Source organism: Argiope bruennichi, chromosome 3 (assembly GCF_947563725.1).
Source record: "Argiope bruennichi chromosome 3, qqArgBrue1.1, whole genome shotgun sequence".
Taxonomy (NCBI): Eukaryota; Metazoa; Arthropoda; class Arachnida; order Araneae; family Araneidae; genus Argiope; species Argiope bruennichi.
This window is the reverse complement of record NC_079153.1, coordinates 5,436,690-5,455,395: the sequence shown is the minus strand read 5'-3', so window position 1 is coordinate 5,455,395 and position 18,706 is coordinate 5,436,690. Positions and strand designations below refer to the sequence as shown.

Sequence of the window (18,706 nt, the reverse complement as noted above, 5' to 3'; positions counted from 1 at the left end):
ATAAAAATCAACGCTACATAAAATTGTGCATTATGTAGGTACTATCGTTAACACGAACTAAAATATTATTATTTTGTACAACAAAGCAGTCCCTAATGCGTCTTTTCCAAAAGTTTAATTTTACATAAATAAAAATGCTCCATATAAAACTAACAAATGTTGGTAATATTTATTTTTAAAAATGTGAAACATATGAATTATTGATCATTAGAGCATGTTAGAGTGCAAATTCCTTTGAGAATAAGTACTATTCTGTATTTAATCTGTTGTTGTACATATAGAACCTAAGATACCATGATTATTTTATTAATCTATGACGCTTTTTTCTTCTAAATATGGAACTCAACCATCAGAAACGGTTTTAATTTTAGCATAAATGCTTATATCAAAATTTTCGCCTCTTTACAATCATTCTTTATTCATTAATTTCAGAGCTTAATTATCTGTAAGTAAGAACCTAAAAACGGGTTTTTTTGTGGGTACTACTTTTTTTCTTTATATTTTTCTCTCCAGCATTTCCTTTAAAAATTAACTTTTAATTTTTCTTAAATTATTTTGTTTATAGGTATGCTCTGACAAATTTAATTTAACCTAGTTTACATGTTGAAGTAGAATAAAAACATGAAGGCATTCAAAAATGTGCTTTTTTTTCTTCAAAGAAAAAAGAAACAGACAAATTAAATTGTCTTACTTTCTATATTTCTTTCTTTCTTTCTTTTTTTTCAGAAAATGTTTTTCTTGGAAGTTTCAAATTTTATTATGTTTGTTAAAAAGAAGCAAATTAATCGTTCTCAAGCATCTTTGCTAATAAGATTGAATAAAGTTCTTATTGTTCTATTATATCCGAAATTTCAATCCTATTGTTTCATTATTTTATTAATTTATGACATAAAATCAGAAACGCAGAAAAATAAATTATAATTACTTTGGCTAGAATAAATATATTATTAATATTTTGAAAATAATTGCATAAAAACTTGCAATTTTCGCAAGTAATTATATAAAAATAGGCATATTTTGCAAGTAATTATATTACAAATATGCATATTTTGCAAGTAATTATATATAAAAAAATTCATATTTTGCAAATAATCAGAATTTATTAATCTATAGAAAATAAAACTGGCATCATTATAATACGTAATAAAGAGGGTTTTTTTTTTTTTTTTTTTTTTTGTTTTTTGTTTTTGTATAGAAGAAATTTGAATGCACAGTTTATGTAGATTAAATGAATCTTTTTCAGTTATAGATGCAACTAGAAGTGCATAATATCTTTTCAATATTGTTTTATGATTTTCGATATTCAAAACGGCTATTTTCATTTTTTTTAAATACTTCAAGTCAATTGTTGACATAAAATAATACTTTATTCCTGAAACTATAAGTTTTTATTCAATTAAAGTTCCTGAATTTGCATTTACATTCGTTTATTTTCTGTCCTAATTTTTTCCTGAATAAATAATATCTTTTCTTTTTTAAGAAAGGGTTTGATTAATATAACTGAATGTCTAAAACCTCTTCCACTTAAATTAAATTAACGTAATTTTTATGGCTTTTGAAGTGCCAATGGCGCATAATCCTACTTATTAGGTGACAATTCGATTATCGATGTTAGGCAATTGAAACGAGCAAAATTTTATTTGACATTATATTTGTTACTATTGCTTATTCTGACTTCAATACAAAGCATATTTTTTTAGCTGCAGCTTTCTATCAACAGGAGTAATATGATAAAGTGTCGATTTATAAAATTTGAATCATAATTTAATTCTATAATATTAAAGAAGTGTAAGATCAGATAGAATTTATATCAAAAATAACATTAGTCCCATGTATCATAAACTCTTCCACATATAAGATTTAATATTAATTAAATGTCAATGCATGTAAGACTTTAAAGATTTAAAGAAATATATTTTTTCTAGATAAGTTTTTATATAAATCATATATAAAAACATATCCAACCACTTAATGGCAATTATTTTTTTTCTTCGTCGTCTGAGCTGAGAACTTCTGAGCAAAGGTAATATTTAATACCCTTATAAACCTCCTTTTCCATCTTTACATTAATTTAACGTGAATTATTTAAAATAATTTAGAGCACGGGGAATAAAAACTTTAAACTGCGAGAAATAAGTCAAAGCTTACCTCCAGTTCGAGAACCTGCGATTTTCACCGCCGGTTGAAGTCCATCAAAATTATTTAAAAGATGAGGAAGATAATGATGCAAAGAAGGCAGTTGTAAATCCAAAGTCTCATCAAAGTCTCTTTCTTTGCGCGTAGAAGTAGCCCCGCTGTATGGCACAACATGGTGCTGCTGCTGCCACAACGTTCCTCTGCCCAGGTACACACTGGGATTCTGCCGCGCACTACTGCCCCGATTGTGGATTCCGGACGTCTGCAGAACGTGGTCAAAGCTCTGGCGAAGGGATGTAATGTCCCGCAGTCTTTCTTGACTAAGCATCTTCGCATGGCGTAGGCGTTCTTTCAGTTGGGCTATCTGTTGCTGGAGGGATACGTTGTCCGAAACACTGGCTGTAAAAAATTGAATAATTAGTTAGTACAGTAATATTTAATTTTGCTTCAATTTTTGCATGAAAATCTTATAAGATATTATTCCAAAACTATGTTGAAAATAGTAGGCGATCGCCAAATACAGGGTGTCCCTGAATTCATGGGCCAAAGGAGGATAAAAGGATAGGTAAAATACGTATAAAGAAGCCCGTTTTTGTGTTTGGTGTGTGTGTGTAGCAATGTGGGGTCGAAAATTAAAAGTTTCGGTGGAAAATACTAGAAATACTACTCAGGAAAGGAAGAGAAAGGTCTTTACTTACATAATATTTCAGTAAGTACACAAATGTGCCACCACCAACATCGATACAAGCCTAGTAGCGTCTAGCAAGTAATTAGCGTATATTCTTTCGAAGATGCCAGGTGTTCCACGAACAATTGCAGTGGCGAAGGAAAGTTTTGCAATGAAGTTTTTATCAGAGTTACTGAAAGTCTGATAGACACTACATTTTTTTTTACCCTGCTTGTACTTACTTGTTCCACATACACTTTTCATTTCGGACACCATATCGCTATACGAAAAAATGCTTCTTTATATGTATTTTACCTACCCTTAAAGTTTGGCCAATGAACTCAGAACACTCAATATATTAAATTAAATTTAGAAAGAAAAATCCACATCTAATATAAATTTAAATCAGATTTTAGTATAAAACTACATTATCCACTATGATCTAGAGACAGAGTTCTCGATTTCAGGACATGCAGTTGCAGAACTCAATAAAATTGAAGTAAAGGCCTTCCGTGGTGATATTGATAGTGCGTATTAATCCCATCGATGTCAAAAACGTTTATAAAGTTATATAAGATTAAAGTAATTTTTGTCTCTCACAACAGATGGCGCCATTTTGTTTATTATAGTTGTTTTCTTCCTTTTACTTCCCTTTCTCCCTTTAAAGAAAATTAGCAAAGTGCCCTACATAATTGATTAATGTAATGGTCTGATGATGAACCTCATCTAGCTAGATAATGTCAATAAGACTAAAACTATCATTAATTCTTAAATATTCTTTAAAACTACACATATGTCTAAGCTATTAAATTGAGTCAATTAAGAATGTCTTTGACATGCAATCTATACCAATTTTGTAGGAATTGTGGAAATATATTAATATGTGGCTAATATTGCATAAGTGAAAATAATCCAATTGATTAGTATGTCGGTCGATTTTGTATGTCTTATCTGTTCCATAATAGCATCTTGGAAAGAGCACATAAAAATTAAATATGACAATGCAAGATTAATGACTAAAATGGTCTTCAAGATTGGTGGCATATCTGAGAATAGACAGAAGTTCTATCCTTCGATTCGTCTAAATGGAATTCTTCACAAACAGGTTTTTGTCAAACTTTCATCCATTTAGGCAGGAGAGAATAATAAAAGTAAAATTGGCGACATTTATTAAGTTAATGCAAAAATCGAATCTTGGGAAATGGAAGGAAACTTCATCATTAAAACTTATTCTGAAAATAAGAGCACTATTTGTTTTGGACATTAGATATTGTAATTTTCTTCTCCTAATCAGTAAGTAATATTTAGACAAAACAGACTTTACGAAAGAAGTTCAGTTACAAATTTAGAATAAAAATTTAGCACTAATGTAAGTTTTAAATAGGGTTAGCGAATTTTTTTTATTTCCTTTTCAATATTTTACTCAAATTCTAAACAGTATTCATCATTAACTTATTATACAGTTTTCTCAAATTGATGATTCGAAACGTAATAGAAAATATTTCTATAAAACTTCTTTTCTATGCCTAATACTTCCAGATAAAAAGTGGAGTTCCATTAATGTGCATTTTCAGTTGATGTGTTAAAAGTATCCTTTCCAGAAGCAAACTAATTTAAGTGCAAATTACTTTCTGAGCTGGAAGTGCAGACAAAAAAAAGTGAGATCTTCATTTTCGTCTCTCAGGTCAGAATGAAACAGGAAATATTATTAATAGATCGTAAGCAAATTACTTCACCGTAAAAGAGCAACTTAATAATCTTTACTGACTTTTGTAAACCTTTAAGTCATTGAAAATAGATTTTTTTATTCACCAAAACATATCTAATTATCTAATTCATTGAAATTGAACCTAAAAAGTTATTTATTTGACAATTATACAACTATCCTAGGAATTAATTTTATTGAATAACAGGATTCTTAGAAAGAGATAAGACTGCATAGAATGCATTCATTTTCATTTATATTAGCCTATTGAGGGAATATTATTTATTGTTAGGTACTGATCAATTTCATGTTAATAAGAGTATGTTCCAGAAGAAACAGAAAAACTAATTAGTTCCATTATTTCATTCGAGCGAATGATAATTTGTTGAAAGAACATTTTGTTTGGCGAGGCACAGAGTAATTAATTTTAAAAATGCAAAGTTGACATTCATAAAAAAATTAAAACAAAAAGTTGGATTTTACCAAATAATGAAAAAAAATGACTATCCTACGGAGACAATATAATCCAAAATTATTTTTATTTCTATTAGGAATGAAGAAATGTTATAATACTCTTACTTTCATGAAAAAAAAATTAATTAAAAATTACTCAAGAATTTGTTTTATAAATATTAAGAAAGTAAGTAGATAAGAAGAAGGAAGAATTTCTCAGAATTTTTCGTGTTCTTTTTTTAACCGTACTTCTATTTTTTGCTCTTAAGGGCATTTTTTCCACGATCTAAAATGGTATAAAGAAAGAATGTATCATAATTACTTTGAAAAGCTTTAATTGAAATAATGACAAGGGAAAATTTATAATTATTCATTCAAAACATTTTTTCTCCTTATCTAGAGGAATTATTTTAGCGAATATAATTTTACATAATAATTTTCAGTATTTGAAGAAATTGTCGTCTCTTAAGGCTTTAAAATGATCATTAAATTTTGAGAACATATTTTTTGCTTCAAAACTGGCATCATGCTGTTTTAATTGAATTTAGAAAGCAAATATTTCTCTTAATGTTGACATGGACAATGGAAAGTACTAGGAAAATATCTATATAATAAATTTTTGCCCTTAATATGGCTTGACATAACACAATTATTCCGATTACTTACCCAATGAATTGAATTAAGTGAATCTGATTTTAACAAGATTAACTTTACGTGTTATATTTAATTAAGCAGATTCATTACATAATTTTTTTGCAGACGTAACTTAATTTTAAATTTCAGTCAGTAAAAACATTCCTTTACATTAAAGAACTATCCTCTAGGGTTTCTCTCATTTCTACAAGGGAAAAACGATTTCTATTTTTTACATTGAAATATAAATACACTTTAGGGTTGAAGCGCGTTCTTTTTTTAATTAATGTATGTTATGTAATTAAGTAATGTATCTTTAGTTATGTAATTAAGTAATGCAGAAAAAAACATTCACATTACAACGAAATATTCGCATACCATAAAGAAATTGTAACAAAAAATTATCTATTCTATTTTTGAAATGAATACTCGTATTTTTTCACATAATCTGCATTTAAGGTATTGAAACATGTAGAACCATTTCCTAAATAACGATAATTTAATCAGTTATTATTTTGGGAAAAGCACCAATCTATCTATTAAAAAGCATATTTAATATTATTATCTATGTGTATACAAATGGTAACATTAATAATATTGTAATCTATAGATGCATATTTAAAAAAAAATTAGTTTTTACAAAAGGAAAAGACGTGAATAAACAAAAAATTTAATTCAACTAATTTTTTTCTGTAATAATCACATTCTTCTGCAAATGTCATAATAAATATTCCATATTCTTTAAAATATTTACTATACGTTTTATTGTAAAGGCTAATTTCATTGAAATATAATTATAAAGGGAATTATTTTTTATTTAAATTAGGCATGTTCTCATGAACTTTTAAATATGTCTATTTAATTGAAATAAAAATTAATAAAATGAGCCAAAATTAAACCGAAAGCTTTATTTATCATGTCTAATTCCATTAGGCGAACTCAGTGCATTTAAATGACAAAACTAAGCTTTAAGTCTTAAGCTTTCAAAAATAGTGTTTCATTTATGGGGAATCGTATTCGAAGCCTGATTCTTCTAGATAGGAATAAGCTGATCTAATATGTGCTAAATATCTCAGATGTGTTTGAAGCATCATCCATTTGAAATGATATGCCGAGTTTGATTTGTCTTTTTATTACATCTATTCAAAATTCAGTGGTTCCATGTTGAAATTCATAAAGGATAATTTATGTAAAAAATCATTTTAATCAATTAAAATACCAATTCTTAAATTGATAAATGGAAATATTCATTCTAGAAAATGTTACCTGTTTCGCAAGGACTAGGCAGACAAATTCTGAAATCTCTAATTCTAGATTTTTCAATTCAATCTAAACCAGACATGCTATGTGTGTTATTTTTATGTCAAAGGCAGACGAATACAAATATCAATAACCTAGTAGCAGCTAGAACAGCTTTAAAATAAAGTGCATTGTCTATATTAGAAATTTTACAGAAAATGTATTTTTTAATCGTGAACCGCGGTGAATCCTTATGCAGAATCGACGTTTAATTAATTAATGACAACAGATAACATTTATCACTTTCCCATATACGTAGTACAGAGAAAGTTCAGTAATCGTAAAAAAAAATAAAATCGAAGTCGAGATTTTGATGCATCTCTACGTTTTAGACCCCTTTGAATTTGAAAAATGTCAGTTTGTCCGTCTGTTACAAAGATAACTCAAAACACGCTTTGAGCTAGCTGGTTGAAATTTGATATTTTGTCTTTACACCAAATTTTCAGATTTCTGTCGAAGTTTGAGTCAATGTGTTCAGAGAAAATCCATCTGTCCGGTGACACGAATGTAAGTTAACAGGATAATTACAAAACGCAAGAAGCTGGATAGATAAAATTCGGTACACAAATTTAACATCTAAAGTATAGACACTTGTCAAGTCTTGATCTAAGTTCTATCATGGGTTGACTGTCTGTCGGTCTGTACTTTCAGAAATACAAAAAAATGCAATAATTCAAAAACAAAATGACTTAAACATATCAAATTTGGTATGGGATTTTGTGACTAAAAGTGTAGATTTATGTCAAAGTTTCGTTTCAATCCGTTGCGGAAACTATTTCCAAAACATAAATTCGATTTTTGAATACTATTCATGAATGCCAGAGATTAATCGCCAAGGATGGCACTATAGATTCAGTAAAAATTCGAAATTCACTCCAAAAGTTAATAATTCGTATCTATTGTATCCCAATGCCATGTAAGGCGTTCTCTGGCATGGGCAATTTATTAGAGAGTATACGATAAAGTTTTGGGAAGACAGCTTTCCTGGTTTCTTCTACAAATTATTTAATTATTTGCGTCAGTTCTCACCTTTTCTCAAGATGGCTGGTGAAAGAGCTATTTTTTTCTCATGCGGTAAACAGGCAATTTGAATGATCACTTCAACTTGTAATGTTTTTATTTATAATAATGCAATCAATGGTTGCAACACAGGCAGAGAAAGATAGACAGTTTTCCAACAAATAATCACCGGCAACTACTGTCTATCCAATTTTAAATTTCTCCTTTGACTTGTCTCGCTTTCCTTCTCTAAATCGATGCTGATATATACTGGATAGAGACTAGATCGTTTGATGACAGTATATGGAGCCCGTGATGTCGTGGATTCAACTTCTTTACATTAAAATTGCTCAAACTTCTCTGTTATACATTGTTACTAGAACGCGAAACTCACTCGCATCAATAATTAAGAAAATACCTTATTAAGGTTGAAAAAAAATTATTTTTCCGGAATTGGAAAGTAGATGGATCAGATTTTAAAAACGAATCATTATTATGATTTTAGACTAAAAGACATTTTAAACGAAGATATTTTCAACACATGGTAATGCAAGACAATATTAGATTTTTAAAAAAATATTTACTATATCTTTGATAAATTTAATTTTCTAGGCGATTTTCTATTGTTCTACTGTGGTTTAATTTCACAAAATTTTTAAAACTATTTCATTCCAGAAATGCCGTGTTTAATATTTTTTGCATTATTCTAATTATTAGAGGATTGATAAAAAATATATTTGTGTATATTGTTTATTTGTATGATGTTTGATTAAAGAGAACAAAAAACAATCTAATAACTGAAAACTGAAAAGAATATGATGTATAGAAATACTGAAGAAATGAATAAAGTTTTTCTGTTCTCAATTGATATCTGCATTTACCTAAATATCACAAAAAAAATTTATCGCTAAGTTTTATTTAAAAACTTTTATAGAGAATATATATCCTCGGTTGATTCAAAAAGTTGCTGAGAGAAATGAAAATTATTGCCCTTAAAATTTTCTAATCATAAAAGCATTCAAGCCTTCTGTAAAGCATTCAACTTAAAATAAGCAAAGTATATAAAAAGTTCGAAAGTTTAAAAAAATTCTTATCGGAAAAAAATAAAAGGCATTGAAATCCTATATGCAATTCCAAAAATTTTTATTATCACCAATCTCAAATTTCATTGGAAGTAGTTTCCAAACGAAATAAAAACCAACCATTTTACTACAAGTTTCAAATTAAAACTTATAAAATTTAAATAAAAACAACGGATTTGTTTTTACGATTAAAATACTGATTTCCAATACGTTTATTACGTTCGGGCTGAATCAGTGGAGGGCGCAAGCATACATCACAGGCAGTGGCGAGACCGAATTGACTGTAAATAAAAACGGCTGAAAGAAGAAAGTACGCAGTGGAGATAAGTTTTATGGGCAAAACTTCATTGCGGAAAATGATTTGGGGCGTAACAAGCCCAGAAATGCGTTTTTACGACTATTCTCCCCCTTTATTTCTGTAACTTTTATGACGGACCGCTCATTGGCAAACGCATAAAAAGAACGGATTTGTGCTATTTCTCTCGCTCCTTTCCGAATATTCCATACTCGCCCACTATGTGTATTGCTTCCTCCACCCCCACTCCCCTGCTGAGGCAGCACCAATCAGCTATACAGTTTAGATTTCTAGATAATTTTTATTTGGGAAAACTGTAGAAAACTTTCAGATAAAATGTTTGAGAAAAATATAAAAATATTTGTGAAAAATATAAATCTTTAACAGATATACGAATAAGGAAGATATTTTGTAATGTATATTCTAAAAGATTATACAAAAATTCCATACCCCCCTACTATGTGAACTACCCCCCCCCCCCCCCGCCCTCCTTGCTTATGCAGCACCAATCAGATATACAGTTTAGATTTCTTAATAAGTTTCATTGGAGAAAACTGCAGAAAAATCTTTCGCATAAAAAAAAAGACTTTCACATAAAATATAAATTTTTAACAGGTATACGAATATGGAACCTATTTTGTAATATATGTTCTAAAAAATCATACAAAAATTCCATACCCACTCACTATGTGAACTGTCTTCCTCCCCCCATCCCTGAACAGGCAGCACCAATCATTTCCAGATAATTTTTTGGAAAAAACTGTAGAAAAGTATTTCAGATAAAATATTTGAGAAAAATATAAATCTTTAACAGATATACGAACATGGAACATACTTTGCAATGGATATTTTTTAAAAAACTATTCAAAAAAAGCATTCAAAATATTTTTTGCAAATTGTTTCTTAAAAGAGCAATTTAAACAATCGTAATAAAAAGTAAAATGCCTCAGACAAATTGAGATTTTTTTTATTTAAAAGCTATTTGACCTATGCATAAAAACTGGGACTATTCATTTTTGACTTTATTTCTTCAGATAACGCTGTGAAATAGTTTCATAATCGAATAATTGAAAAAATAATTGAAATTAAAAAAATCTCTCAAAATTCTTGCATTGTTTTTATTACATTGTATCATTTACTTTTCAGTTTATTCATTTAGCTAATTATGTAGATTGATTAACAATATTAGACATGGATGTAGTAAAATTTGATACAATTTTTAACAAGAGGTCATTGAATCTGTTATTGATCCTCATTTATTTGTTCTTTAAAATTCTGGATGTTTGGTGCTTATTTAGAAAGGGTTCACTTGTCTTGTATTTCTTCCTCTGTGATTCCCTGACTTCACTTTCTGTTTATAAATAATAGAATTTTCGGCAACTTAAGCTTTAGTATTATTGTTATCTCTAAACAATTCAGACGCAGAAAAAATTGGAGCAGAAATCACAAGAATTCCATTGATAGAAGTCATTATTGGACTGATATATTTTCCTTAAAGCATCAGAAAGTTATTCTAAATATACACAGTAAATTTTAAAATAATATTAATCTGTTTTCCCTGTTTAATACCACCTGTCATTTTAGCATAATATTTTTATACTGGCATACAATCTATAAAATGCGTCGTCCAAATTTCATGAAGAAATCAACAGGAGTGGACTTTCCTTTTTAACATACTCTCTTTTAATGAAATGTTTCATTATAATTGCAAGCTACTGGTGAAAGATAGTCACGAAAACGGGTGTTAATATCTTTCTATGAGATCAACACAAAAGTAAAAGGAAACGGAATCTATATTTCGGACGTTCATTTCTCAACCGATTAAAATCGACATTCGGCCCAGAACTCAATTGTAACAGCCGAATCAAATACTCGACTTCATATATTTAAGTCAGTGCTGTTTCGGGTTATCGCGAAGAGCCAACAGACGCTCGATTGCATATTTCTGAAGATTTGGAAGAATGCGGGAAAATAAATGCATCTGTGGAGGAATCGGTACTGTTTACCATTATTTAAACGAATATACAGACGTCTCAGAGCTAAAAAATAACCTAAAAGTTTAAAATAATGGCTTAAGCTCAGTACTAATGGTGCCAGAAAATCTTAAAATACTGAGAGACGTGATGTTAAAAATGGATAGTTTTTTTCCCAAAAAAAATTTAAAACTTAAAAGCGTCTGCCTTTCTTTTGTTGTGGGACGCACATTTGGAGGAATACAGAGAATTTTGAGAAGGTTCTCTCTATGTGTTGATCTGCTGCTATTAAAACAGGATGACAAATGCAGGGGGAAGCTGAGGAGGAAGGTCAGAGATTGACCACCTGTGGTTTCGGGTTAACCGCTTCGAAGAGGATGAGAGTTCGGAACAATTTTCAGTAATATAGATGGATTATGTTAAAGACAGCAGTCAGCCACCACAAATCCTGTCGATACTGCCTCGTTGAGTGGTGGCGGGATGGTCGGCTGTACACAAGAAGAAGAAAAGGCTCAATCTCTCTCCCTATTTGAATCAAAATTTGCTATTGCACTACATCCTATGTGTTAAAGCTATGCACTAAATTTCATCCACCTCGTTTTTTTCGTTTTGTAATGATCATCATAACTTATATGATCACAGAGAGAGATGGAGCCTTTTCTTCTTCTTGTGTACAGCCGACCATCCCGCCACCACTCAACGAGGCAGTATCCAACAACAGAAAAGACATGCTTTCGGTAAATGGATTTGATCTAAAATTTGCAGAATAGCTGTACATTTTAAATAAAGACCACATAACATATTTCATCTACCTCACTCAAAGCATTTTTAAGTTATCTTGTTCACATGTATGCAGATGAGAGAAAGGAAGACTCATTCCGAAATTATACCTTTTCGGATTCTAGTGAACTGAAATATAAAGATAATCGAAATCTGCAGTTCGAAATTTTTGACTATTACAATTCTTATGTTCTTGTATTCTTCGTGTATGATAAAGTAAAAATCGTTCAAACCGCCTTACAGGGCAGACTGTTGGACTTAGAACTTCTGGATTTTGAATGTAATTGTGTCTTTGGAAGAAGGTGCTTAGTAAGAAAAAGTTTTTGGAATTTTAAAAAGATTTTTTTGTTAATTTTTTTTATTAATAACTCCAGATAATACTGCTATATAATTGAAGTTTTAGAAACTCTTTAAAATTTAAATTTAATTTTTTTCAATGATATCAGTTTTATTCAGAAGCGGATAGCGAGAGAATAATCATACAATGTTATCGGATTTAGAAAAAGAAATGAGGGAGTAGATATATATCAGGCCAGTCTAATCGATGACATCTTTGTGATCATTCTACGTTGATATAGGAGAAAGTACGAGTATTAAGGACAGAGTCACGGTTTATTTCTTGAAACGTGATTGCCATTTGCGTTGTGCTTATAGCATGTGCAGATTTCCCTTCAAAAACTTGCTAATTATTCAAATTACGTTTTAAAATTTGAAGTATCGAGAATTCATTAGATGAAGATCATAGGGAGGTACGTGAAGATGAACAGAAGCCAAATAGCACACAATACTATTATATTTCTGGAAGAAATTTTGAAAGCTACTCAATCAGCGTCAAAGAAAATAAACACGGTGCTTCATACGAATAATCGCAACCAAAACATAATTAAGTGTGCCCTAATTGTTCCAGTTTCTTCCTTCAATAAACAGAAAAATTTCTAAATCCCTAAGGTTAATTTCCTAAAATCTTCCATCTTCGATTTCCAAATGCGAAAAAAAAAAGAATTCGTTTAACCATAATTAGAATGTTTATATTTTTCATTTCCTACTACGCACTCGAATATTACTCGTTTCCTCCAACTAAATGTGAGCATGCACTGGAAAACTCATTCCAGATCAGAAAATTTTTAAGTGCTTTAACTTTGCATGATCGTTCTCTCGCTATCCACTTCTATTTTATTCCCTAATTCTCTTTTTCTAATTTTATTAAATTTTGAAATATACTTTGATGTATTTCTACGGCAATGCATTTTCATTGTTTCACTTAGCGAAGCGTGGTGAAATATTAATGTTTATTGGTTTGTGAATGTTAGATACATTTACGGTGAACACGTAGCATTGAAATATCGAAAGTGTAAAGTTTAAAAATAAAGGAACTTACATCCATCCATCTTAAAGCATTATTATATTAAAAAGTTTTTCCAAAAGCTATTTTTTTGGTACGAATTTCTTTAAAATTGTTTTTTTTCTCTTATTTTCATATTTTTTTTTCCTAAATTTGCAACCATATTTATTTAAGAATATAAATGCATTGTTTACTATTTTTCATAGTTTTCAAATATGTGATTGAATAATTCAATAAGAAAACCATTACGAGTGAAACCATGCCTGAATGTTACCAAAATTCTTTTATTCTTTATTTTAAAACTCCAAACAAAGGAAGAAATTTACCATTTACGAAAAAAAATCGATAAATGATTACAGCTAAATACAAAAGTCCTTGGAACTTTCTGCGCGCTTTCAAGCAAAGAAACAATGTTAATTTAACGTATGAGGGAGCCATGTCATTCTCGATTTCATTGGTAGGTATTACATAATCAATTAGAGACTAAAATAGCAAGAACCATGAAAGTTAAAAAGGCACTTTATCAATGTTTTTATTGGTTGTTATTTGCTCTATCCAATGGCTGGGGCAGCCAAATGGCAAGGTCTTGGCTTCGAAACTGGAGGATTTCAGGTTCGCGACCTGATATCACCAAAAAACCATCGTGTAAGTGCGTCTGGTGCACGTTAAATCCTTCGGGGTCGAACGTCCTCCAGCTAGTGTGCTGCTGTAGTTTGGAGAAGGGGGTGCCAGCTCAGGAAACGTCCTCGTCATCTGACCACGATTCAAAATTACGAGATCCGTCCCAAAATAGCCCCAGTGTTGCTTTAAAAAGGAACATTAATTTAACTAAACTGGACCTATATCAAGAAAAAAGTAAGTACGAAGAAAAAAATTCAGAGTAGTCAATTCTTTAGAGTTTTATTAAGGTTATTGAGGTGTAATATGACCAGGAAAATTATTACTTTAATCCGCATATTACTAAAGAAAAGTAAATTATTTAAAACCTAAAATTTTTTGATTTTTACAAATATAATTAATACAAATCAAATAGTATTTTTAATTTTACTAGGAGCATTTATTAAATAATTATTTAAGATATTTTAAATTATTAATAAAATGTAATTCATAAAATATTTTCAATAAAAGATTTCTTGCTGTATTTTGGTGGTATTATTTTTTGAAAGAAGTTCGTTCAAAATTTTTATTTCGTTTATAACTTGCATAATTCTTTTGATATCAAATAATTTCATATTCCATCTATATGAGATAAAAAACTAACCGTATCATTCTTTCACATGATTTAAAGTATTTTAAATGCCACATTTAAAATCTTCCTCGATACTAATCCATTTCCTATAATTTATCTTAAATAATCCATTTATTTCAACGTATCTAAATTCAAGAGTCTCTGAAAAACTAGATCCGAATCTAAAAACCATCTGACTAATTCAGAAGAAATAATAAAAAAAAAGGAAATAAAACTTTTGAATCCCGGTTCTGAATCTTACATGAGATCTTTTCTTTTTTATACAAAGGGATTTGTAGGTAAAAAAGATTTGTATTTCGAGTGGTTGCGAAGCACACAGGCTGAACTCGATGAGAACTTCCGTTCTCAAAGATTTTGAATTAATTTTGATTTATTTTTCATTTATTTTGGCATCTTTATTACCATTCCATTAAAATAGCCCTACATAAACTAGAAATTCCTTTCCTAGTATTATCATGAAAACTAATGCTACTTTTGGAAGGAAATGATTTTAGTTTTGTCTGTTTAGTCTCCTTTGATAAAAAGAAAAAGGTGTCAACTGAACTGTATATTTCACCAACAAGATTATCATTAGAATTAAATGTTTAACTTTTTGCTCCTTCAGGATTACGATTTAATAAAATAAACAGTAAAAGAACATGTGTCAGATATGGGGGCTTATATACATGGTGATTCAAAACTTATCTTTCAAATTTCGTAGGGAGGTAGGGAATATGTCAGGAAACTAATTTCACATAGGAAAGTATGTCCGCAATACTTTCCTATGTGAAATTAGTATATGAATTTTGTCCATACATCATCTGCATGGATAAAATGGACAAATAAAGTGAACACAAGGAAAAAGCACAGTTAAGTGGTAATGTATGTGAATTTTATTGCAACAAGTTCACAGTAGATGCTCAAAATTACGACCATTTACATAAATATGGAATTCACAGCGCCATTGCATTGACCGCAGAATATTTTCAAAAACACCTGGCATATAAAGGACAAGGCCTGCGGCGGCCACTATTCGTGCAACAAGGTTCATTTCAGCGTCGACGGGGGTCTCGTACACATGGTCTTTCATGGCCCACCAAAAAAAAGAAATCAATGAGCGATAAATCAGGTGACATGGGTGGCCAAGCGATCGGTCCTTCTCTACCAATCCATTGAGCTCTGAATGTTCAGGTCACGCGCAGCAATTTTGCTATGGTCTGGAGCTCCATCATGTTAATACTACATATCTCGGTGAATATGCTACATGCATTATCCGTAATATGCCAAGCGTCTTTGAAAATGTTCGGTGATCGATGTAACGGCGCCGTGTGTCTCGTGTTCATGTAAGAAATCACAATTTTGAGCACCTTCTGTGAAGCCACTACTAGTAACGAATGTATTTTACCTTTTGGAATAAAGGTCATATTTGGAACCACTTAACTTTACCGTTTCCATGTGCTCACTTCACTTGTCAATTTTATTCATGCAGATGAAGTTTCGGAGATACATTCATATGTGAAATCGATTTTCTGAGATATTACCTACCACCAAGAGAAATTATCCTTGTAAATATTCATTTCACCCTGCAAATATTCATTTCCAAGAACTGGCTTTAAATGGAATGTTCTGAAGTTCTTTTACTTTGAAACTTATAAAATGATTGCAATGATTTAATTTACTTGACAGTTTTTTTTTTTAATTTTTCCAGGAATGGAAAATATGTAATAAATAATAGAGCGGATGATCTGATTAGAATTAATTAGAATTTCATCATCATCCCTTATTGTGTCAGTACATCTGGTATCAATTGCGACACCATTCTGTTTTTAAATAAAGATTTCTTCATTTAAAGAATAGATTGCTTTGTTTGATGTTTTGTGACACAAGAAAGCTATATAAGAACCACGTTCTTTTTCACTCCCTCTAGCATTAATTCAGGGAAATAATATGTTAGACGATTCTTTGCTGTTTCAAAAAGCCTAAAAGTAATTATTTACAAAACTATAGTTACAGTATCCGAATACATTCGGAGACCGTTTTCACAATAATACTATTTGAAGCATTTAAAAAATTTATTTTGTCTATGCAAATTATGCAAACCCCTATGTAAGGATTTTATACATCGTACAAAAAGATTTATAACATATACTTTTCAAATATTTCAGAAAAATCAGTTAAAAAGCTAAATAACTTTACAATGTTTCATCACTCTATTTGTAGTACGGTCCAATTCCTAGAAAATATCCCAAGCAAAATGTAAGCCATATTTAAAGCAATAAATTATATTCTAGTTATCGTCTTTAAAAAATGAAAATTTATGTAAAAACCACATTTTTGAAAAACGAGTTTTAAAGCTCATGTTATTTTTATTTTTTATTTTCAGTGAAATGGAAGCATGAGTTTTCTTAAAATCTTCCTGAATTTATTGGCTATTTCCTTTTTTCCAAGAGCTTAATTCCCTTTTCTTAATTTTTTAATATTTTTTTGCCGTTCCTTTGACTCTAATGAGTATTTATTGTTATGATCTATGCAGTTTGCACCGGGAATTTCCAACATTTTTTTCTGTTAAATAATCTCAAAATGCACGTTAAATAACCTGAGGATATATCATGAAATAATATTTGTCATAATTAAAATATAAATGGTTTCCATAAGTATATTGTCAGAAATTGCAACATCAATGGAAAATTAAGATATTTCGGAATTATCTAAATTAACAACGAAGCCATCAGATATTAAGAAATTCATACTGGAAATATTTCAAAATAATATATATATATATATATATACATATACATATATATATATATATATATATATATATATATATATATATATATATATATATATATATATATATATATATATATATATATATATATATATATATATATATATATATATATATATATATATATATATATATATATATATATATATATATATAGTAAAGGGAACGAAATAAAAATAACAATAATTTCTAAATAGCCTATATAAATACCGGTTATAATTACCGGTGAAATATTATAAAATCGTTTTAGAAAATGTAAAGGTACTTTCAAATATATATTAAGATAAGCTGTGATTTCCCGTCAAGGTTGTTTTCTACCTAGACGAATATATAACTTAAGTTTCATTTCAAAAAGTATGATTTTCTTCAAAGTTGTTTTAGAATTGCCAGAGAATCAAAAAGTATGATTTTCTTCAAAGTTGTTTTAGAATTGCCAGAGAATCAAAAAGTATGATTTTCTTCAAAGTTGTTTTAGAATTGCCAGAGAATCAAAAAGTATGATTTTCTTCAAAGTTGTTTTAGAATTGCCAGAGAAAATAAGCTAATTTCATCATAACTTGGGCATGTTGGGAGTGATAGACAGCACTGAATGATAATAAAGAAATTTCTCCATTTCCTTAAAATAACAAATACAATTATCTGTCTAGTGTTCAATATTTAAAAGTTGAAATCGTTAATGTATTCAGCCTATCAGTCATAGATGATTACATTTTAATACTTGCAATTATCTAAGACTATCATAGTATGTGTTCTTTAGGTAACATAAAATGTCATGGAATGTTTATTAGAATCACAAACAATCCTATTTAAAAAATATAATAGCATTATAGATGTTTTTAATTTCCATTTACCAAATCACTTTTGGAAAATTGATATTTTTCTCATTATTTGTCTGTTGTATTGCTGAACTGTTTTTTATTAAAACAAAGTTATCAGGCCCGTTTTTTTTTTATGTCTTCTTCTACCATAAAAATAAAAATAAATTCTGTGAAATGTTCTATTATTTACTTATAATTTTATATTATTCTATAATAATTTCAGATTTTAACAAAGAAAAAAGGCAAGATCTCGGCTTCGGAACCTTAGTACTTCTGGTTCAAGACCTGATTCCACTGATGAACTGTCGCCTAAGTGGGTCAGGCGCACGAAATATCCTTCAGGGCCAAACATCCACCCATTTGTGTGGTGTGGAAGCTTAGAGAGTAGGTGCCTGCTCACGTGCCGTCATCATCTTCTGACAGCGGCTCAAAATTAAAAGGCCGTCCCAAAATAGCCCTACTGTTGCTTTAAAATGGGACTTTAATGTAATTAAACTAAACTCCA

General features: G+C 29.6%; 1 protein-coding gene across 2 annotated transcripts in view; it reads right to left on the bottom strand.

Moving 5' to 3' along the window:
• Nucleotides 1–18,706, bottom strand: part of LOC129963632 (alpha-1,3-mannosyl-glycoprotein 4-beta-N-acetylglucosaminyltransferase A-like) — a 131,683-nt gene that overhangs the window by 62,720 nt on the left and 50,257 nt on the right. For both annotated transcript variants that reach the window (XM_056078115.1, XM_056078117.1), the window contains exon 2: nt 2,149–2,535. In XM_056078115.1, coding sequence (XP_055934090.1) covers nt 2,149–2,535 — 387 coding nt within the window. The remainder of the gene's footprint in view (nt 1–2,148; nt 2,536–18,706) is intronic.